Source organism: Oreochromis niloticus, linkage group LG22, assembly GCF_001858045.2.
Source record: "Oreochromis niloticus isolate F11D_XX linkage group LG22, O_niloticus_UMD_NMBU, whole genome shotgun sequence".
In the NCBI taxonomy this organism is placed as follows: Eukaryota; Metazoa; Chordata; class Actinopteri; order Cichliformes; family Cichlidae; genus Oreochromis; species Oreochromis niloticus.
The window spans coordinates 22,537,329-22,559,871 of NC_031985.2; the positions used below are offsets into that span (position 1 = coordinate 22,537,329).

The 22,543-nt window shown below is 43.2% G+C and overlaps 3 protein-coding genes and 1 long non-coding RNA gene across 6 annotated transcripts; 2 read left to right on the forward strand and 2 right to left on the reverse strand.

The window, feature by feature from the left end:
* Positions 1-289: 289 nt before the first annotated feature.
* On the forward strand, positions 290-6,964 carry LOC102080592 (methyltransferase-like protein 24). Of its 2 annotated transcripts, none has more exons than XM_005478628.4 (5): positions 290-989; positions 1,829-1,927; positions 3,517-3,653; positions 3,817-4,084; positions 6,316-6,964. In XM_005478628.4, the coding sequence occupies exons 1-5, from the start codon at positions 642-644 to the stop codon at positions 6,619-6,621; spliced, it is 1,158 nt and encodes a 385-aa protein (XP_005478685.1). In that variant the 5' UTR covers positions 290-641; the 3' UTR covers positions 6,622-6,964. The 2 variants fall into 2 exon arrangements, with proteins under 2 accessions (XP_005478685.1, XP_005478686.1); XM_005478629.4 differs by having other exon boundaries at positions 359-977.
* Positions 6,965-7,116: 152 nt separating this feature from the next.
* Positions 7,117-8,685, reverse strand: LOC112843518 (uncharacterized). 2 transcript variants are annotated; one of them, XR_003215914.1, is made up of 2 exons: positions 8,528-8,685; positions 7,117-8,054 (listed from the first exon to the last, which is right to left on the reverse strand). It is a non-coding gene; the product is annotated as an uncharacterized LOC112843518 (long non-coding RNA). The 2 variants fall into 2 exon arrangements; XR_003215915.1 differs by having other exon boundaries at positions 8,407-8,685.
* A 130-nt stretch (positions 8,686-8,815) lies between these two features.
* wasf2 (WASP family member 2) lies at positions 8,816-18,226 on the forward strand. Its single transcript, XM_003444128.4, has 9 exons — positions 8,816-8,961; positions 10,100-10,265; positions 10,473-10,607; positions 10,745-10,898; positions 12,090-12,207; positions 12,350-12,471; positions 13,464-13,619; positions 13,909-14,378; positions 16,765-18,226. Exons 2-9 carry the CDS (start codon positions 10,133-10,135, stop codon positions 16,923-16,925), a joined length of 1,449 nt encoding a protein of 482 aa, XP_003444176.1. The 5' UTR covers positions 8,816-8,961; positions 10,100-10,132; the 3' UTR covers positions 16,926-18,226.
* A 417-nt stretch (positions 18,227-18,643) lies between these two features.
* Positions 18,644-21,791, reverse strand: gpr3 (G protein-coupled receptor 3). The gene is made up of 2 exons (XM_005478630.4): positions 21,405-21,791; positions 18,644-20,297 (listed from the first exon to the last, which is right to left on the reverse strand). Exon 2 carries the CDS (start codon positions 20,265-20,267, stop codon positions 19,272-19,274), a length of 996 nt encoding a protein of 331 aa, XP_005478687.1. The 5' UTR covers positions 20,268-20,297; positions 21,405-21,791; the 3' UTR covers positions 18,644-19,271.
* Positions 21,792-22,543: the final 752 nt, after the last annotated feature.

The window sequence follows — 22,543 nt, forward strand, 5'->3', positions numbered from 1 at the left end:
TGGTTTGTGATAAATAGATGCATAGAATATGAAGATTTCTGATGAAAAGTAGCCTAGGACATTAATGTGGAGCAAAATGAGCATTTAGTGTTCTAGTATAAAATTAGAAACTTTCCAAACTTCAATGAAAGTACAGACCACAGGCGGTGATTGTGCATCTTAAATATGACAGCCTGAAGTTTTATTTATTCACATTCAATATTTTTAATACCCTAATAATAAATTTATTTGACTCACACTAGTATGGTGGAAGAATATCAGTAGTTGGTCATCTTTTTGATAAATAAAGCATTTGTTTTTTACGGTAGAGATGGCATGTTTGCCCAATATAAAAACGAAATGGTGTTTTTCTTTAACCTACATGCCTGTTAATTATAACCTAGTTAGTTAGAGGTTAAATAAAGCGGGGGTCACTGTGTCAATAAGGCCACCGCTGACCGAGGAATGCGCTTCGTCATCAGCAACTTTCCCCTGGGGTTAACGAGAAGGAGGAGGTCGCGGAGGAAAGTGGAGGAGGGGAGTTCTCAGCTGGGACTTTCCTCTGCCCTCCAGGAAAACCGAAAAAAAGGGTAAAAAAAAAAAGTGAAATCACAGGGCACAGCGCCGGAGATGTTCGCCGGAGCCGTCGCGGAAGTGGAGGAATGCGGACCTGTGCGCCGTGGAGGGGCCGCTGCGGTGTCTCCCTCCGCTCGGGAGTACTACTCCTCTTAATCCCACCGTTTCTCCTCGCGCTCCAGCTCCTCGTCGTCGGGTCACTTTTACCTGGAGTCGCGCGGGTGTGGATGGGGTTAGAGGAGCGGGACGGAGGGGTCGCCTTTTCCGTTATCAGCATTGAACCGAAGCGGAGCTCACCGCATCGGGGGACGCCTTCCCGGCGACCCGGTGTGGCGGAGGAGGAGGCAGAGATGGACGACGGGCAGAGGAGGGGGGAGGGGGCACGAGCGTACGAGGACGAGAACGAGATGCACGCGCGCCAGGTTCGTAAAGAAGTACGGAAATAAAAGTTTATGCGTGGAATGTTTTATTAAACTACACCTGTAAATGTTTGGGGACGACTTACATTTTTAATTTTAACTTTCAATACATTAAATTTATGAATGAAGTTTAGAAATAATTTAAAAATGAACTAAGTGGGAGACAGATACTGGGATCACTGGGATTCAACAGGACTACCACCCTGCTGCTGCTGCTGTGGCTTCCTCATCCAGTTCATTTATTATGCTGGGCCAGTTTGTGCACGACTCCCTGCATGATTACAGGCATGATGGGACAGGTGAGGGCAGGGGGCGCAGCTCAGCGCTGACCCCACATCAGAGAGAGATGACAGCTGTTCCCGTCTTTCTGTCTTTGCCCTTCAGCTGCAGAGTGCTACATCCTCCATCTGTGTTTGTGTGTAGGTGCATCTGTCCCCTCTTCACCTCTCACTCCTCTCGCCCTCTCGCTTTCACTCTGCTCTTCTCTCACTGTCTCTTTATCTGCCCAAGGCTAAACTCTGACTCATTCTAGTGAATCATCCCCCCCCCTACACTCCCCACAGAGGTTGCCATGGTGACCAAAAGGTTCATTCTGAGTTAGGTGGGGTGGGGATTGATGGTGATGGTGGGGTTGTGTGTGCAAACGTGTGTTTGTATGTTACACCGCCTTAGGCAAATACCAGCAGGACGGAGGTCAGTGCCTGTGACCTGGCTCCTCTGCACTCCTACCTGGGCGCTCGCACACTTTACTGCCATTCCTATACATTATTTAACCACATTCAGAATTCTCTTGGATGTGTTGGTATTCCTTGCGCTGGAGTATATATAAATATACACGTCATGCATGTTCCCAGGTGGGGCCCAGAGCATTGGAAGTGCAGCTGTGGGCAGCAGGCGAGCCATCCTTCACAGCAGAGCTCAATCGAATCATCTCGTACATCACAAGGCCACAGGTAGGCTGCGCAGAGCGCCATCCAAAATACTGCAGTGAAAAATGTTTCCTTCACAAAGTTATCCGAAACTGAAAGAGCAAATGCAAAAATAATCAGAGGGTTTGAAATGTCTGAGAGTGATTTCAAAACTCCCTAACATCATTTACTTTATGTAACGCAACCTGAAGACTGGTAATTTTTTAACCGTTTATGGGACTGTAGAACAATGAGACTATAGTAAGCCTACAGCATAACACACTTCACAAGATTACAGATAAGCAATGAGAAATAACAGGATGAATACAACTTGAAGTTATAAAGGACTTGTATGTGCAGTAATACACATATTATATAGTCGAATGCACAAACTTTTGGCTTGTGACCCTTTAAAAAGTGCTTGCTATATTTCACGAGGAAAGTCACGGAAGAAAAATCAGGTTTTTATTTGCAGACGGTTTTCTTATCTTTCCTGTCTGTTTAAAAATCTGGTCTCATGACCCCCCCCCCCCGCCAGATTTATCTTCTGACCCCTTGGAGAGGTCCCAGCCCTTAGGATGGAAACCACTGGTCCAATAAATAACGCACTCCCCGAAGGCTGCTCTCCAGCTCAGTGGGGGCTTCAAATTTTTGTAGCCAGGAGTTAGACCTTGCCAAGCCTTAACAGAAATCAATAAAAAAAAACAACTTCATTTTTTTTGACTACTACACTTCTTTGACTGCAGTCGAGTGTGGGGGTTAACATAGCAGTAATATGATCAGTCAGGCACTGTCAATATGCTGGCAGCAGAAATCTACCAAATCTGGAGCCAGTAAGGACTTTTTGTTCCAGACAGGAAACTCCCAAACAAGAGTAAAAACTTACGCAACACCAAGTGCTGGAGAAGTGGGAAGGAAAGTTATATATGTAAGAATTAAAAAAAACTGTGTGCTGGTTTAGTTTGGTATTATTTAAAGGGGCTTGATAATGCTCCATGTTTTTATTCTCAGACTTAAATGAATTCTTATTTATTTCATACTAGACCTCAGGGAAGCATGTTAGTTCACCTTCTGTGTCTCACTTTAGAGCCAGCTTTCTTGTGATTGGCTGCCCCTCACAAACAAAATGTTTTGAATTGCAGGTGGGTGGGGCATCAGTGCTCACAGACAGAGCTCCTTGTTTGAGATGACCGTATAAGGATAGCCAGTCGGTGACATTTCAACAGAGCTGTTTGAAACCTTTAACTTTCTCTGACTGCATGACTTGAAACTTTCACCGTGCTTAATGTGAGCACAAAGTAGGAGCAGCGTATGTGACAGAAAATAAGAAAAAAGCAGAAACAGTCCCCGTTAATTATTCAATGCAACAAATTAAAGCATCTCACGTGTGGCCTTTTTAAACAGCCGCCATCAAATTATGAGTTTATCGTTAAACAATTCTGGTTTATTCAAAGATATTTCGAGCCATGACTCTGCAATGTTCTCACAAATTACACAATTCTGGCCACTTTTCTGAACAACTTCTCCTTCTTTAGCTTCCCCTCTTCTCATTTGAATGCTAATTCTGTGTCGCGCTGTTTCCAGACCTCCATCCAGCCAGTCTTATGTGACTCTTTCCTCTTGTCTGTCCCCAGATGAACTGCTCCAAGGTTTTATCTCCAGGGCGGGCTCAGCCAGCACAAAGCCCTGCAGCGCCAGCCCATTGGCTGCTGTGTGCTGAGGACTGGCTCCTTCCAGCTACACACAAAACGTGTGTCGCATATTCCTTCAGGTGTGCCACTTGTCTGAGCCTTATGTCAGTGCACGTGCTGCTATGCATTCTTATCACCGGTTCAGTTGGAATAAACAATGCAATGCATATTTAATCATGCATGCAATAATGTTCAAACGGCCTTTGCGCTCTCCTGCCTTCCTTCCTGTCTTTGTCTCTCTAGCATGGATGGGGGAGATGCAGACTTTCTGAAGACTGTGTCGGGGCTGGGATGTGAAATACACTGTTTTGATCCCAGCAACTCTAATGCATCTGGTGGTCACCTTGGCAACAGTTTGGCTAGTAACCATGGCGATGGAGGCGTGGTCAGCCAGCACAAGATGTGGCTTGAGTGGCGAGCTCCAAAGAAGCGCGCGCACAAGAGGAGAGGAAACCCGGGTGGTGTTTCTCAGACACTGGCAGACATCATGGCAGCTCTGGGACATCACACAGTAAGACACGCACGCATGCACACACACCGAAATGTAGACAAACAGTGCCAAACAAACATACCTTAGAGTCTTTTCACCCCAACATACCCCGAAAGCTCTTTTACTCAGATGTTCCCATAGCAACAGGGCTCTGCGCCATCTCTGGCTACCATGGCAACAGTTTAAGTGAATGAATCACCCAATTGCTTCCTGCAGCCACAAGAGGGAACTGCATACCTGGAGTTTGATTATGTGCGGTGTGACAGAATTGCAAGCAGTCCAGTATGTTCATCTATAAATAATTAGTGCCACAGCATGGAGTTAAAATATACAATAGCTTCATATGCTGTCATATGCTTCATGTAAGCAATAGCGCCACCATAGGTGGATAAATGATCAAATGAGTGGGTTAAATTTTTTTTTGGGGGGGGCTAAACTTTCTCACTGTTAGATGGACAAGGAAAATTCTAACACAGCTGTATGGATTCAGTGGATGATGCAGAGGAGATTGATACAGACCGTGCACATTTGTTGCATTTGTTAACACATTTGACTTTCTGTTATTCAGATTTCATCCAAAAATAACCAAACCTGGTGCACAAGATGTTTGGACAACTCAGAACACTGTTCATGTGCTTAATTAGAGATTTCATGTATTGTTTCCCCCTGATTGGACAAGCAAATCAATTTTGGCTGCTTCAGTGTCTGATTGCCTCCAGTTTGATCCAAATTTGGTTCAAGTATGTAGAGCCCATGACGTAGACTACACAAGTGGCTGCCATTGCCAGCTTTTAAACCTGTGTGGCTCAGTTGTTCCAACATTTATGACCGACAGTGCTGTTAATTAAATCTACTGTGATTAACCAGATTTTTTGTGAAAGCTGAGTTCAATTTTACTCGCCACACTCAGTTCTGATTACTGTCAGACCTGTTGAATCAAGAAATCACTTAAATACAACCTGTCTAACAAAGTGAAGCGAACACGTCATGTTCACTTCACAATCTAAGGAAACAACTGAGAAACAAAATCACTGACGCATATCAGTCTGGAAAAGGTTACAAAGCCGTTTCTAAGGTTTTGGGCCTCCAGTGAACCAGGATGAGAGTCATTATTCACAAATGGAGAAAACTTGGAACAATGGTGAACCTTTCCAGGATCGGCCGGTCTACCAAAATTACCCCAAGAGCGCATCAACGACTCATCCAGGAGGTCACAAAAGAACCAAGAACAGCATCTTAAGAACTACAAACCCCTCCAATGTGACTGAATTAAAACTGTTCTTCAAAGAAGAGTGGGCTAAAATTCCTTTACAGTGATGGAAAAGACTCATTGTCAGTTACTGCAAACACGTCATTGCAGTTCTTGAAGGAAGGGGGAAAACACTGTGTGAAAGCACTGTAAGCTGGGGCATATGAAACATTAATTGACTGTAAGGTCACAAACAAGATCGCCAAGCGCCATGTAATTGTGGCACTAGAGGTTATAACAGTACAAAAAAAAGAGTACTAATTACTGCTGCATGCTAAAGGGGGAGGGCAACAGACTCAACATTTTAAGTATTGTTCTATTTTGTGACTTTTTAGCTTGTAAGGATGTTTTTTCAACAGTTGCCAGTGAGCTGCAATCGATTTCTCCGAGAACTGCAGCTAATAATTCTAATAATTTGATCTTCAATATTTGATTATATATAATCATATGTATGATTAATAAGCAACAGGTCCACTATGGAAAGCAGTAAAATGGTAAATGAACTGATACTTTGAGCATTCAGAACACTTTCTCATTACAAGCCTAGTCACCCATTCACATATACGTTCACACTCCAACGGATGCATTGGGCGAAACTCCAGGTTCAGTTCGACATGCAGACTAGGGGATGCAGGGATTGGCAGACGACCTGTTCTATCTCCTGAGCCACAGCCACCCTCATAGCATGAATATATCCTAATAAACTACCATTAAACATATAAACAGTATTGGGAATTGTTCTTAGTAAAGCTGAGCTGATCTCAGTACCATCCCAATTCACATCAGCTGATATGCAAATCTAATATGTTTTTTTTACAGTGCTTTAGCATGCTGACTGGAAATTCTGTTCCTGACTTAATCAGTGTCTTTTCTGTTGTTGCTAAAAGCCTGCTTTGTTCTGTATCTGGTGTTTTGCTAACTTAGGCTTCCTATGTATGTGCTTGGGAGGGTGGGGAGGTGCTAGACCAGAGCCGTACTTTCCTCTGTTCTTTCTTCTCCTTAGGTTCACTTCCTGTATGCTGACCTGCTAAGCGGCGAGTGGCGCGTTTTTCAGAATTGGATCGAGGCAGGAACTCTACAGAATGTCCACCATCTTGTTGCCAAGGTGCACCTGCAGTGGGCAGGGTTTGAGGTGGCCGGTAGGGATGAGGAAGTGCTCCGCTATTGGTTCAGTGTCCTTCAAGGTCTTCAAGCTTGTGGACTCAAGCTGGTTCACAGCTCTGCAGGAGAGGGTCACAGTGTCCTAAAACAGACAGTAGCAAATGCTCACAGTTCCTACACACTCAGCTGGGTAAACACACGACACTGAGACTCACACACTGATGGATGAAGCTGCGCACACATTATCCAAAGAGGGGGAAGCAGCTAGTGAAGTTTCCTGTTTTTCCTGGGATTTCAGGCATACACAGTTCTTCACGTGACAACTCCCTCTAGTGGACATGAAGAAATCTGCAGTTAAAGGGTAAAACCAACTCTGAAACAGAAACTGTATTTATATTTAAAACAGCATTTTATTGTATCCAAATATTGAGCAGAAGAAGGGCTTGCTGTTTTAACCAAGTTACAGGCCAAATAATAACAACTATTTTCAACTCAGATTTTGCTGTGTCACAAAGGATGTATGTATGTTCCAACTATTTCTGAACGCAAAACAGCTGTCTGACAGGCTATTCTTTATTTAACAGTTGTACCATAACGCTGTGGGTTTGTTTGTTTTTTTACCAATGAATCCCAGAATGCAACCCTTTGACCTGAGTCTGATCCAACAGGTTAACTTCTTTGAGTACATCACTGTAAGCTTTAATTACTTATATGTGCAATAAAATTTTACATCAAAGAAGAGCTTAGATTTTATAGTAAAATGAGTGTGTATACTGTGAAAATGTGTTAGAGGAAAGCAATCAAGTTGGAGTTTAAAACCTAAATTCCCACCACATTAAATTCCAAATAAGGGTTACTCTGTTAGTGACTGGTTGTAATGCAATGGGTCAGGTGTGTCAGAGCACCTATAATTTGTGTCCTGTGGAAGATAAACACCTTGAGGCAACTATTGTTTCAATGTTGCACTATATAAATAAAACTGAATTGAATAAAAAAATAATTATCTCTTGTTTTTTTCTATATTTATCCATATTTTCCTATATTTATTATAGCTTTATCCATTCGAAAAACTGTTATGTGCTTGATATGATTTTTCCTGTTAAGACATCCAATTGTGTCCACGTTTCAACCGTTTAGCTGTTGATTTGAGGTGAAGTTGAAGAATTTGAAACAGCCCGAAGCATGACGCTGCCACCATCATCCTTAACCGCTGGACCGTGTTGTTTGGTTTGAGAGCCTCAACTTTACTCTTTACAACTTTAGAGAATAGCTTAAGCTTTATCTTGTCCATTGACCATCTCAACCATCAAATCTTTCTTCTGAAGGTATTTGGTTTGTCCATGTGGGCAAATTTAAGTTGAGCTTGAAGATGTTGATTTTGGAGCAGGGGCTTCCTTCTTGGTAAGCACCTTCTCAGTCCATGGTGATGCTTCACTGTGGACAGTGACACTGGTGTTTCTGCAGTTTCCAGTTCGCAGTAGGCTTGAGCCTTGGTGGTTCTTGGATTATTCCTGAACATCCTAACCAGTTTCCTGTCACTGAGGGTGACAGTTCGGGGCTTCTTCTAGGCCTTGGCAAAGTGGTGACACATCTCAATAACTTGTACTCACATATAGTTGTTTGTACTGATGATCTTGGAATCTGTGGTTGTTTACAAATGACAAGGTTTAATGTCTTTATGAGTGTATTCTAAAGGTTGTGTTTAATAATTTGAGAGAAGCACACATCAACCTACGTACTGTATTTACATGGACTTGATAGTGGGAAACAGCACAAAAAAGTAAAAAGAAAAAAGAAGTCTACAAGCGTTCAACAATTAAATTACTTTGATAGTCTATTTCCTCCAACCACATTGTATGGACACTTGATCTATGAAGGAAAACAAAAGCAGCTGGGTGTAACAGTGTTAACTTTATATGCCAAAACAAATGTGGGCACAAGATAAAGCCCATTGCAACATGAAAATAACCACACCCGTCTCAAATGTATTCACCACATATTCACAGAGTTGACGCCAACTTCTATGTGATTGAGTCTTCACTGGATGCACGCTAACTTGAAGCTCTGCAGTTTGCTCGGGCTGAGCTGAGGTTAAGCAGGCACTTAACACTCACCGAGGCTTACTGGACAACCTGCTTGTCGGTAGGAGCTTTTCTCCACAGCACATTTTATCCAGTCATTCCTAATGCCAGTCATTCCTCGGACGCGTTCCAACTCGCTTGAGCGCACGTTGGAATGTGGCGCTGCCTCCACCCTCTCTTACGTAAATTGCGGACAGATGTTTGCCGCTAGTTTGGGTGGAGTTGCGCTTTTTACGTTGCAACTTCCACATCCTGTTCTCGGTTATAGCAGGCGACAGGCCCAACAGCCAATCAGCTTCGAAGAACTCCGCCGCTCGACCAATCAGAAGTTTGCAACCTCGGGACTTGGGCGATCTGTTTAGCTCGGTCTCGCATAGAGTACCGAACAACATTTCTTAAGAAAAATCTTGAGACAATAACAACTGTAGGGCTGTATAAAGAGACGCCTACGGTTACCAGGTTTGACGGTAAGTGAAATGTCTTTGTTGAGTGTTGTTTTGTTTAAGCGAGTGGCGTAAATGTATGTTTGTTTGGCTTTTCCTTCGATATAAGAGGCGCCTAGAAGTTACTTCCTGCTCTGACAAGGCCGACATCCCAAATTACATTTAATCCATTTAAGTGAAGTTGGGGACGCAAAAAAAGTGTAACCCGTCTTTTTTACCACGTATTTACTCACGTCAGAGAAAGTTAGGAGCTCGGTGTAAAGTTGGGGAAAAAAGTGCAGTAAAGCTGGCTAATAGCACTTTGTCAAAGGCAGAGTGGGCGACCTGTCAGTGACGAACAAGCCTCTAAGCCTGAAATGGACGCATTCCTTCATTCACGATTAATCACTAAATCCTCCAGGTAGCTTGGTAATATACACATCCCGAGGTACGAAGGTAGCGACCCTCCATTTTTTCCCGCTTTCTTTTTCTTTCCTTTTCTACACACAGTAACATTTATGCCATGATTCACCACCAACAGGAAAAAACTTGTAATTAGGCAGCTGCAATGGGCAACAGCAGTCACAACAGGCTGTACTTAGAGACTAAACCAAAATCAAGGCCGCACTGTGTTGAAAGCAGGGAGAGTCTGCAGTCACTGCAAATCTCTGACCCCTTAATCGGAACTGTCGTTTGCTTATCTTATTCAGTCTGGACACTGTGGACCTACTGCACTGCGTGAGCTCACACCGCTGCCCTGACTGTAATCTGTTTAAAATAACGTGATGTGTTTCCACTGCTGTAAGCAGTGGGGAAGTCACAAATCCACCTAGTTCTGCTCTTTGCTATTTTGGACATATTAGATTTGTCCACTCTAAACCGGGTGGGTGGTGCATGTTCGATGGGTGGAGCGAAGGCATAGTTTTGCTTCTGCTTTAGCTCTGTCTGGGTCAGTGTATTTTTGTAGGCGTCTGTCTCATGTGACTTATTTAGGAATGGAAGGAACATGTTTTTTGTTTTTTACCTCAATTTGATTAGTCTGCGAATTGTTAGGACCAGTTCACAGTCGTGTCATAATGAAAATAGGTGCTCATTGGGTGCGAAAATATAGTAAAATTTAATATTAATTTGATTACATTTATATGTTTTTCACTCCCCTGACCTACCTCTCCTTTTCCATCAGGGTTGGGCTGCCCTACCCCCAGCACACCCCACCATGCCTCTGGTGACGAGGAATATAGAGCCGCGGCATATTTGTCGCCATCCCATTCCTTCTAACATCCGCAGTGAGCTGGAATGTGTCACCAACATAAGCCTGGCCAACATCATCCGCCAGCTCGGCAGCCTCAGTAAGCTTCTGTTATGCTCGGGTGTCAGTGTGTGTATGAATGGTTAATGAGCAGTGATGAATATGTATTACATGGATGTTTATTGTTTTTAAACAAAGGTTAATGCATTTTTATGTAGATATGAATTTTCATTGGCTATGTATGCGTGAGATAAATCCTTTAATTGGTGCAAGTGAGAAACTTGTGTGTGTGTGTGCACGCGTGCAGGCAAATATGCAGAGGACGTGTTCGGGGAGCTGTTTGTTCAGGCTGGAGAATTTGCCGGCAGGGTGAGCTCGCTTGGAGAAAGAGTGGATCGCCTGCAGGTTAAAGTCACCCAGCTGGACCCCAAAGAAGAGGAGGGTATGTACTTGCACATTTTACTGTTAACGTTACTGCTTATGCTGGTATCAGTGTAGAGTATTGGTTTGAAACCTCCTTTGCAGAGAATCTAATGAACACAATACATGTTTAAAACATTGCCGGTCTGTTTCTCTCAGTTACTTTGCAGGGAATCACTGCAAAGAAGGCTTTCAAAAGCAGTCTGACCCAGGACCAGCAGCTCTTCACCAGGCCGTCTCTGCCAATGCCTGTACAAGACACTTACACGACCTGCGATCCTCCTCCACCGCTCAACCAGCTCAGCGTATACCGGTAAGATGCTGCACAGACCAAGCTCATATTTATCCACTGCAGCAGCTCCAGCAGTTAATAACAAGAACACGTGCAAGCGCATGTGCCCATATGGAAACACACATGCATGGGAGATTCTTGTAATGACTGTGCATTATTTAAGCTTACCCCTGTTACATGTGCTTCTTATCAAGGAGTGGGTCTCGGAGGTGTCTAGGCAGTATTAGGTTTGATTTAAGGAGGCTCAGTCCAACACAACTGGCAGTTTTACACTAGAAAACGCATAGTACGCCTTTGCAAAATCCTGGAGAATTATGGTGTCGACGCCATCGTCTTCCCTGTTGTTTTGTTTTTAGTGTGTAACCTGTTTAAGTCCAGGCAGTTTGGGGGTTTTAATACTTACAGCTGTTTGACAAGCCACACTTGTTGGTTTTGCTGTTAAATAACCCACCAATCAATTGATTGTGGGAAGATACTCTGTGGGAAATAGCCCCAGAGGGCAGTATGGTGGTGTCGTGGTTAGCACCATTGCCTGGGTTCTCTCCAGCTGCTCCAGCTTCCTCCCACAGTCCAAAGACATGCATTTTATGTGAATTGTTGATTATGAATCAACTGTGGGTGTGAATGTGACTGTGAATCGTTGTCTCTCTGTGGGAGCCCTGATTGGCAACCTGTCCAGGGTGTACACTGCCTTTTGCTGTGTAGTAGTTGGGATAGGCTCCAGCCTAGATAAGTGGAAGAAAAAGGGACGGATGGATGCATGTAAAGCGTCTTTAGTCACAAGCTAAGATATCTGTGAGTGTAGATCATTTACAAGGCAAGATGTGTCATCTGAAGTGTGAATAATCAGAAGGCAGATGAGAGTGAGAGGATGATCTCTGCGTAATTACCCCAGCAATGTTAAATGTGATGTGTAGAGCGGTGCCTGGTTTGAATGTAAATGTGGTAATAATTTGACTTGGATCATTCTTTGGGGACAATGATTTATCCGCGCAGTGTGATGTGGATGTGACTAAAGACATTAGTGTATTTTTAGTGAAGTTTTCTTTTAAAAGGGGAAGTTTACTGGCATCTTAAGACTATCACACATGGCAGATAACCATCTTTTAACTAACACTGTATTTATTTTTTTTTGTTCATACTTGTAAGATAGCACATTGTGCAAATGATAACTAGAAATAATTATTAATGTCTGTAAATTGTTGTCTACAGAGACGATGGGAAGGAGGCCCTAAAGTTTTACACCGACCCCTCCTACTTCTTTGACCTGTGGAAGGAGAAGATGCTGCAGGACACCAAGGACATCATGAAGGAGAAACGCAAGCACAGAGTGAGACTCATAAACACCCTCATACGCACAAAGACATGAGTCATTACATAAGTAAAAGCAATCTACAATTAGTCACATCACATGAAATTGTTCGAATCCAGTGCTAATCTTGCACTTTTTAAACCGTCTCCTTAATGAGCAGAAGGAGAAGAAAGACCATCTGAACCAGCGGACCCTCAATCCTCGAAAGATCAAGACCAGAAAGGACGAATGGGAACGGCGTAAGATGGGAGAGGAGTTTGTTGTACCAAAGTCTGACTTGATGTAAGTTTTCTGAGATGCCTCCTTTTTGTTTATCAGTCATTAACAGTGACCGGGAATCAAAAGAACAAAAACCATCAAAGTCTAATTATAGTAAAATAATATCTTCACAATAGTCCATCACAAAACGTCAATCATTTTCATCCAGCGTCATCCACAAGGCTGCAGTGGCTCTGAGCCCTGACATACCCAGTAGGCTTTAATGTGGATTTCAAGCATATCTTATAAATAATTTAATTAATAAAATAAAAAGTTATTTTTTTCTCTTTACAAAGTAAAAAAACCGATCAGACATTATTTTGCTCATTCTTTCCCCCCTTATCACCGGATCTGTACACAGTGGTTTGGGTGGTATGTCCTGTCAGAAAATGTTCTCGGGGGGTTGGGTGTAGAGCTGGCCGTCATTGGAAAATTGCAGTAAACAAATGTGTGAGTCACACTGGGCCCTGTTCTTGATGGGACTAATATTGTTGCATACTTTTATACGTGTGTGTGTGTGTGTGTGTGTGTGTGTTTGCATATGTATATATGTTTGTTTTTTATTTTAATATATGTCATAATTAATAGAATGAATACAACAAATATATGTGCACAAATTAGTTAATAGTACTCATTATAACTCAATAACATCAAAGAGTCCTAAATTCCTTGTTTTGGATTATATTCTTTTTACCAAAATGGGAAGTTTTGCTGATTCAGCTCCTGCAGTGTTTCATCGGCCTCACAGCAGGCCTGATAAGGAGAAAAAACAGTCCGATTTCCTGACAAGCTGTATAGATGAAGAACAAGCTATTCTCTCTCAACACTTTGTGTAATGATCTGTTTCTGCTGCTTTAAAATGCGTTTGGCACGTCTCTGAAATTGTTATAAATGTGCATAAACAGATGCTGCCTGAGCACCAAATGCTAATCACGTCCGTGTTTCTTATTATTTGTTATTTGTACTTGTGGTCTGGTTTATTTTTGGACTCACAGCGATGTCTCATTTCTTATAAGGAATTCTTCTGAGGGCCTGAATGGCAGTATTGGATCTGGGGAGGGCTTCAACTCTGAAAGCCTTGAGCTTAGCACAAACTCCTATGCTTATGATCCTAGCTCGCCTCCTCCTCCTCCCGGTCCCGATGAATTGCCTCCTCCACCTCCGGACATGGCGTAAGTACTGTAACATCATACATACCAGCCCACACATGCTCATAGCACACCACCACCCCTGCAAACATGTAGTGAAAGTACAGCCATATGAAAGTACAGCCAATCCTATACGCGCCTTCTGAGCTGAAGCTAAATGGATTATAGTCTTTGACTTTGTGATTCTTTAATGAATAGGAGCTGCTCTGGAAGCAGCTGCACACAAATTGCAGGTTAATGGAGGGAAGTGAAGGCTCCATTATGCCGTTTATATTATCCTTTATACCTCCAACTTCCTCTTCATCACTTACAGGTATGGTAACGATGGAGCACCCACCCAGAAGCGTGTCAGCATGCTGAGTCCAAGCCACCCTCCTCCAGCTCCCCCCACTGCTTCTTCCCCAAACAACTCCCGCCCAAGTCTCTCTCCTCCCCCTGCACCTCCTCCCCCTCCTCCACCTTCTGGTTTTGGGATTCCCCCACCTCCCTCTGGCTTTGACACCCCACCTTCTCCCCCTCCGCTCTTCTCCTCTTCCGCTCCTCCTGCTCCCCCTCCTCCCCCATCTATGTCCGCCATCACTCCTCCACCACCTATGCCTGCAGGCGGGGGTCCACCACCACCACCTCCTCCACCGCCTCCCCCCGGTCCTCCTCCACCACCTTTCGAAAATTCTGCTCCTCGTCTGCCACCTTCTGGCGGGGTAACAGCCTGTTCTGCTCCCAAACCTCAGCCAGAGCCCGTCAGTGACGCTCGCAGTGACCTGCTGCAGGCCATCCGACAAGGTAATGCACCGCAGGAACACCTCGGGCCTCATGGGCTGGACCAAAGTCTCAAACATGGGAAACGAATAAAACATGCAACACATAACAAACATACATATATAACGAACCATGAAGAGTTTTATTCTGTAATAAAGTTACACATTTATACAGCAGAACAACAACAAAAAAAGCTTAATAAAGTCAAACCTACGTTTTCTTCATAGGATAAGAGAGGGATAAGATAGAATGTTATTATACCAGAGTTGAATTGGAAGGCATGGCACTCCAAGGCAAATCGTTAAATAATTTTGTTTTGAATTTTATGCTCTTTTAGAGGTACAGTCAGTCATTTTTTTTGAGTTTACTTTGCTGGTATTCAAGTAGTTATGTTTTATGTATGTGGCTAGAGACCAGCTGGATGCATTCTACGTTAAAAGCAGAGGATTCGAGAACTCGTAGGCGTTCTTGTGTCGCAAACTTTAATTTGTGTCAGAATCAAGATATAAAAGATCGGACTTTTATCACGGGAGAACGGGGCTCCTTCACCAAAGAAATGAAAACCTGAAGAGAAGAGACAACAGCAGTGGCATCCTAATAAAGCATCATCTGTTACTCCTCACATCAAGCCTCATCTCCTAAATTGAAGTCAGGGCTGTAAATCAGAAAAAAGTGCAAAAACATGCTTATTTATTCCTGGTATTTTCAAAATGACTTCTCGGCAGCAGATTAGACATGCAGCCCTCTCAGCAGCCACCGTAGCTTAATTTATGCACTTGAATTGGGAAATGTGAGAAAATAGATATCAGTTGACTGCAATCCACTGACATCTAGCAGTGAGTTATGCACACCCTTTTCTTTTAATACCACTATTGTTCTAAAATGTGATTATCAGTGCAAGTTTCTCAGATAAAGATTTAAACACTAACACAATACTTAAACTACCAAAGAATAAAGAAGATATCTGCTCTGCATTTGTGCATACTAACATGTCACCATTTACTTTGTCTGTGCATTCCCTTACTTGCCAAACATTTACAAAGCAGATTAGAGAAGAAAAAAAAAATTGAATCCTGCAATGTTTACTACTTAATTTGGTCCCTGCTGCCTGCCACTGTTTTTTGGCACATTTTTACTCCCAGCTGTCAGTGAGTGAAACAGTGTGATACGTTTGAGCAGGAGTATAAACAAAGTGGCATGCATTTAAAAAACAAACAAACATGGACCTACAAACAGTGAACTCATTGTCATGTTCAAGAAGCCAATTTGAGATGATTTGAGCTTTGCGACATGATGTGTTACACTCTGGTCATGAAGGGATGGACATGGTCAGCAACAGTACTCGGCTAGACTGTGCTGTATAATGATCGGCTGGTACTTACGGGACCCAAAGTCTGCCAAAAAAATATCCTCCATACTATTACATCACCATTCTGACCCTACAATCTGAAATCAAAACTCCAGGAAACATTTCTTCAGTGTTCTTATCTAATTTTAAGCCCTATAGATGGTTGTTTGGGGAAATCCCAGTAGATCAGTAGTTTCTGAAGTACTCTGGCATCAACAACTGAGCCACGTAAATGTTTTTTGGTTACGGTCATGTGATTGGCTAATGATCCATTTGCATTAATGAGCAGGTGAACAAAGTGGCTAGTAAGTATTTTGATAGTTTTAACAATTAAATTAAATCAAGGCTGCTGACAAGAGAAGTCCTTCAAAACCCTGAATGGTTTGTTTTTTGTTTTTTTTTGGTTTGTGTTTTTATTTTCTCCACTTGGCAGCGAGTATTTTCTCCACAACATGTTGTGGCTTACATAAATAAGTGTGATGTCCTTGACTCCTCCAGCTCTGCAGTCAAACCGATACTCCCTCTTCACAGCCATATGATTCTCATCATCCTGTGATACATACAAAATGATATGCTAATCGTGTGTTATTGTTGAGCTTTATGAGCTGTTTATCTTAAACTTAGTTGATTTGTTGTAGACTTTAACGCTGATACAGAGACATACTGCAAACCATTATCTGGAAAGCAGTATGTCTCTGAATCAGCACAGCAGGGAAGAGGGCAGAGGAGGAAATGAATTATGCCACTGAGCTGTAATTTATTAAGTCAAGGACCTTAGGTAACAGGTTGTTCAGCTTTTAAAAAGACAGTGTGTGGTGGTCTCGAATGATATTAAATACTTAAAAACTGCATTTTAAGTATTGAGTATGTGGACTCTTTCCTTCAAGTGCCATACATGATTTGTGACTACTATCTGCCAGCTCCCTGATTACCACTACGTGCAACATAATAGTCAGTGATGACAACGTTTTTATATGAATGACCTAAATAATGACAGAGTTAAGCTGGATAAAGATTACTCAGATGTTGAACACGCCTTTAAACCGTTTAACACGCTTTCAGGTTTCAACCTGCGGAAGGTGGAGGAACAGCGGGAGCAGGAGAAGAGGGATCACTTTGGCAACGATGTGGCCGCCATCCTGTCGCGCCGTATCGCCGTGGAGTGCAGCGACAGCGAGGACGACTCCTCCGAGTTCGGAGAGGACGACGACTGGTCCGATTGATCGCCATCCCTTTTCCTCTCACTACCGTGTGCGTGTTTGTGTCTGTCTGTGTGTGTGGCTGTTTGTTTGTTTGTTTGTTTGTTTGTTTGTTTGTTTGTTTGTTTTCTTCCTCAGTCTTAGAAAACACCTGTGCATTCCCATTCAGATTCCAGCCTTCAAGTACAAACAGCACAGAAGTTTGTGTATTTTTTGTGTGAAAGCTAGTCACTTTGAGAGGACGTGTGCATGTTGTATTTGCTTGTGACCAATTTCAAATCACATTCCTCGATCCAGTCACTTATATTCAAAATAATTTATGTCAGAATTATAAATAGAGCGAGCGTGTCTGGTTTTGTCCTAGTTTGCCATTAATTCTCATTGGATGACACACGGCTGTTATTGATGCAAGAGCGCTATGTGATGTGACGCACGTCTCTCCTGAGCGCGTGCCTAAATGCATCACCTCCGCCTCTCTCTGTGTGTCTGTTACAGTCAGGTATCCTTTGCTGAGGGCTTAAAGCCTGGTTTTTAGTTGCTGTGGTGCATTATGGCAACAGATAATAGAGAGCAAAGTCGAACACAAACACCACACACACATGCATGCAACAGCTTCAGTTCACAGTAGTTATATGTATCAATGGAAAGACAAGCTTTTTCATAGATTATGTGATACGGATGTAAAGTTTATATCTATGGATTATTAATTCAATCACTTTAAATCCCTACAAAGCACAGGTTTTATTACATTTTGTATTTTGTCTTCTCACTTTTTCTTTGTTTTTTACGTGGTTTCATGAGAACCGTTGTCTTGTGGTTGTAGCTCATAAACAAACTCAGTAATTAATTATTCAGTGAGATAGGGAGAGAGGTATTGGCTGATGTCAGACACCAGGAGTGTTGGATAAGTTTGCCAACTTAACATATGCAGAAATTTAACATTAATAACTTGATTTTTATTTTTAATGTTATTTTTTGGCTAATGTATTTTACTTTTCTTATGTTTTTCTTCCTGCAATTGTATTCTGAGATTTTCTGGGGATCAACTAGAATCTGTTGCTTTAATCAAAGTGCCTTTTTATACTGAATTTCAGTGTCTGTGCCTTAATTTGGTTAGCAATGCTGGTTCCTGTCAGCTTCCTCCAAAACTATGATGATGAGTCAAATAAACTGACTGTTTAGTGTGGACCTTTTTTAAGTGCCTTTTTTTAAAGTCTGTCTGTGTTAATGCACCATGACACGGCACGCTTGGCCAAAGATCTGCTTCTCCTGCCTTAAATTTCCAAATGATTATTGTTCTTTCAATAAAGATGGAGTGAATTTCACTGACTGGTGTGTGTGCTACGATGTCTTAAGTAAGAGGTTAAACCTTGAAGAAGGAAAAAAAGAAGCTCTGCTCAGGCTTTCCATGACTCATCCTCTTTATGTCTTTGCTGGACACCTTTCACAGCGCTCTGTGCCGCGTGTGTAGAGAGTGTGAAAACGAACTGACTGCAGAAATTTTCAGAAAACTGGTAGGAGGAGAGAGAAACCTCTTGCATAATCGCCGCATTCTCATGCCACGGCTGCTTTAAGGATGCAGTGGGTGCTCCAGGACGGTAATAACATCGCCCATTGCTTCAAACACGAAATAATTTAAGATACAGGAACATCAGCAGCGGTCCGAGTTAAAGAGTGAGAGATGGAAAGAGACAAGCACTAAAAACCCTGCTAGCAGTGAAGAAGGATGACGTCACTTGGTAGAAAAAATCATATTTATTATTCATCAGTATAAAATATTCATTTTTTTAAAAATGGTTGTGCAACTCGAACATACTGTCAGTATGTTTCAAAGTGCCTTTAACAACATGTGCAAAATATACTCTCAACATTATAGAACATGTTGCTTTGCAGACATTCAAGTAAATGAACTCAGGCTTTGGATCACATGTCATTACACTGTGACAGACTTCTATTTATAATCTCTCCAATCCTGTTGTTGTAAAGTGCCGATACTCATCAAGTCTGTTTTAATTATATATATATATATATATATGTATATGTATAATACACATTATAGTATTTCTGTGATTGTTTTCTTCTGGGAATCCAGTGAAGCTACAGTTGACTGAGGATGAGGTACACAGCACAAACAGTATCTTTTGTCCCAAAATGGCCACCAGCCAGGACAGCTCAGTACATTCTGATTTGTAGAAACACTTTTATCTCTGAAAAGTGCTGCCTGCGCGTGTGGGAGTATGCATGTGTCAGAGGCTCCTCGTTCTGGATCCAAGTGACAGTCAGTGCAGCAATGAGCGTATTTTGGCACACAAACGGTGATATGTCTGGCATAGATCTTGTGTTGGGTTGAGTCTGCTGAGGTTTGGCAGTTTACACATCAACAGGGTAGTGTATGTGTGTGCTGTGCGAGTATCTGTGTGGGCAGCAGGCGTGGAGCAGCACCTTGCGAATGTCTTTGTGTCTCAGACTGTAGAGAATAGGGTTTAGTAGGGAGCTACCTGCAGCTGGCACCAAGGTGGCATAGGTGTACAGAGGAGGGCTGGACGCATCTCCTAGCAGCCCCCAGAGGGAGAAGGGCATCCAGCAGCCCACAAACACACTGAGGACCAGGATCAACCTAGAGAAACCTCTCCCGCTGCCGTGCTTGCTTGCATATGACTGATTGGAAGGGAGGAAATGCCTTTGGGTAGCGATGGCATGGGCGTGCCGCCTAGCGACACGGCAGATCCCAGCGTACAATTGCAGGGTTACCATTACAACCACTAGGAAGCCCCCACACAGCAGCGATAGATATGTCCGGGTCAGAGGTCGTGCTACAGAACAGGAATTTGGGTCTTCAAGACAGTGCCATCCCATTGCTGGCCCCGCCCCAATCATGCATGCACCCAACCAGACCAGCAGCAGGAGGATGGCGGCTCTCCGCCGCGACTGCCCTGAGCCATAGGTGAGGGCGTGGCTCAGAGACAGGTACCTGTCCAAGGCAACACCCATTAGGCTACAGAGGGAGGCAGTCAGTGATGTCACCAGTAGTCCTGAGGTCAGCAGTTCTGACCAATCACTGGGCTCCACACAGAACATGAAGAGGAAGTGCAGAATCAGTGCCACACCAGCCAGAAGATCAGCCATACCAAGGCTGGCAAGCAGCAGGAAGACAGGGGCACGAAGAGACGAGGTGGCCAGGATGGTGGTCACTACAATGGCATTCTCAGTCGCAATGAGGGTCCCTGAAACGCAGAGGGCCACGCCCCACACTGTGAGAGGTGGGAGTTCATAAGCAGACGACCTTCCCAGTTGGTCTGATGGGATGATGGGCTCTGCACCTGAGGATTCAGAATCCCAGCCCAAGTCTGTGGCGTTCAGGATCATTGTTTGGTTCAGCAGTCACACCAATAAAACCTAAAGGAGAGAAAAAAAATTGAGAAATACGTTACTATCAGAAAGATGAGTCACTACCACAACTCCCACATGTCCATCGAACAGCATTTCCAGAAACAGAAGCTGGTGTGGTTTGAGCCACAGGATGCAGGCTGTGGCATCACACAGAGCAGAAGAGCACTTGATGTGTTAATGCACTGCTTCAAATGCTATAATCTTGTAATCCAACACGGCTGAGCTATTGAGAAACCATCCTACCACTATAAGACCTTCAGATGTTGTGCTCTCCTGCTCTTTGTGATGTCATTACCTGTTCCATTTTGGGAAAACAACACCAAAAAAACTACTTTCCAATAGCTATGTAGAAAAAAAAAGTAGTCTTGAAAGCCCATATAAGGTTTTATTTCTTTGAAATGTTCACTTTTTTTCAAATGTTTTTTTTTTTTTTTAATTATTATTATTATTATTTTTTACAGTTACCCAAATCTATGGGTTTGTATTTGGGACGTCACGAGATGAAGTCTTGCGGGAGGGAGCGAAACTTCCAGTCAACCAATAGGCTATGTATTTTGAATGGTTTGGGATAGATATATAATATTTAATTAATCACCAGGCTAACACGTGACTGTAAAAGGTGGGCTCTCATTTGCTGCCCACTGAAATGAATGAATGAACTGCATCATTTTAAAATAGGATTACATTTTAAGGCATATGTGCCCGTGGCTATATGTAAACTCGATTTATTATGTAAGCCACAGTCTGGGTTTTCCTCGTGATGCCGCACAGCAGAGGCGCAGAGTCTCGAATAAATTCTACGTGCAACATGCATGCATGAGAAAATCTGCGCGGTAAGGATCTTATCAGTTATCTGCTCGCACACATGAAAACAAACTGGACGTCCTGCAGGAACGTTATTAGCGCATTATTTCTGCGCTCCTCGGGCACCGAGTCTCTCCCCCCCACCCGGCGCTCTTTCTCCGTTCCCACAGTGAGGAGGTATATCCCACCTCCTGACGCGGGGGACCCTTTTGTATCATACAAATGCGGGTTCACTGCGCCGTAGAGCTTGTCCCCCAACACATGCACGTACACAGAAACGTTTACATACATGCACTAAATTCCTCTCACCTTATTTAAACGAGTCCGTCCTCTGCGAGAGTCACACTGATTTTTTTTCTCTCTTTCTCCTGTAACATCCAGCACAGGTGATGGAACCGAGGTGAGGCTGTTCGCGGTGAGGCTCGGCAGCAGGTTTAAATACCGACGGTTTCCGTGTAGACACAGCTCCGCGCTCCCGTCTTCATCAAAGTTGCGCCAAACTCTCACCTGGCGTCGCTTGCATCTCCTCTTCTTCAAGCTCCCCGGATCGCTCACTGGAGGCAGAATGAATGTTCTTGCGCGCGGGCTCATCCACAAGAGAGTCTGTCTGACGTCAGTGACTGGGAGCCTCGACCAATCGAGGGACGGCGCCAGGGATGCGGGGAGAAGTGGGAGGGGACGTCCATGGAGTAATTTCATTCAGAAAAATGCGGCAGAGCCCCGTCGCCCCTCCCACTGCGGCTCGCTAATGCTCTCATTTCTTGTAAATAACGACCATCGACGGACATACACGTTTTCTCAATAAGACCCAGACCTCTTGCTGAAGTTGAGGATACGAGTTTGTGTTGGGCAGGGCTGGAACTTGGCAGCTGTGAGCGCACAGCGCAAAGCGCTGGCGCTGTCCACGGTGCTGAATCTCAGAGTATGACTCATGGGGAGATGTCGTACAGGGAGACAGAGAGCCTGCTGAATGAACGAATGATGGGGAGCAGCTTTAGCACACACTGAACTCTTTTTAAACACAATTTCCATTTATGTAAAGCACATAGATGAAATATTCTTGAGGGTGAAGTGGTGAAAAACTGGCCTGTGCGTGCATGGTTGCACTAACAGAGATATGGGTATATTAATATGGAGTGCTGGGTAAAATTCAAGAAGTATTATTATTATTCAAGAAGTATTATACACTAAAACTGTTTTCAAAATAACATCAGCATATATATATTAGATGTACATATATATATGTAGAAAGATAAATATAATTTGATATCTTTCTATATAATTTGATATTAGATATAATCTGTCTTTATGAGCCTCGCACAGCCTCACAATCATTTAGAAATCTTCTAAGAGGATTGAGCATTTGTGTTTAGGCTGTGGGTGGTGAGGGCTTTCCTACAATCCAGCAAAGACAGGAATCAATCGTACATTTTGCTTGTTATCCACCG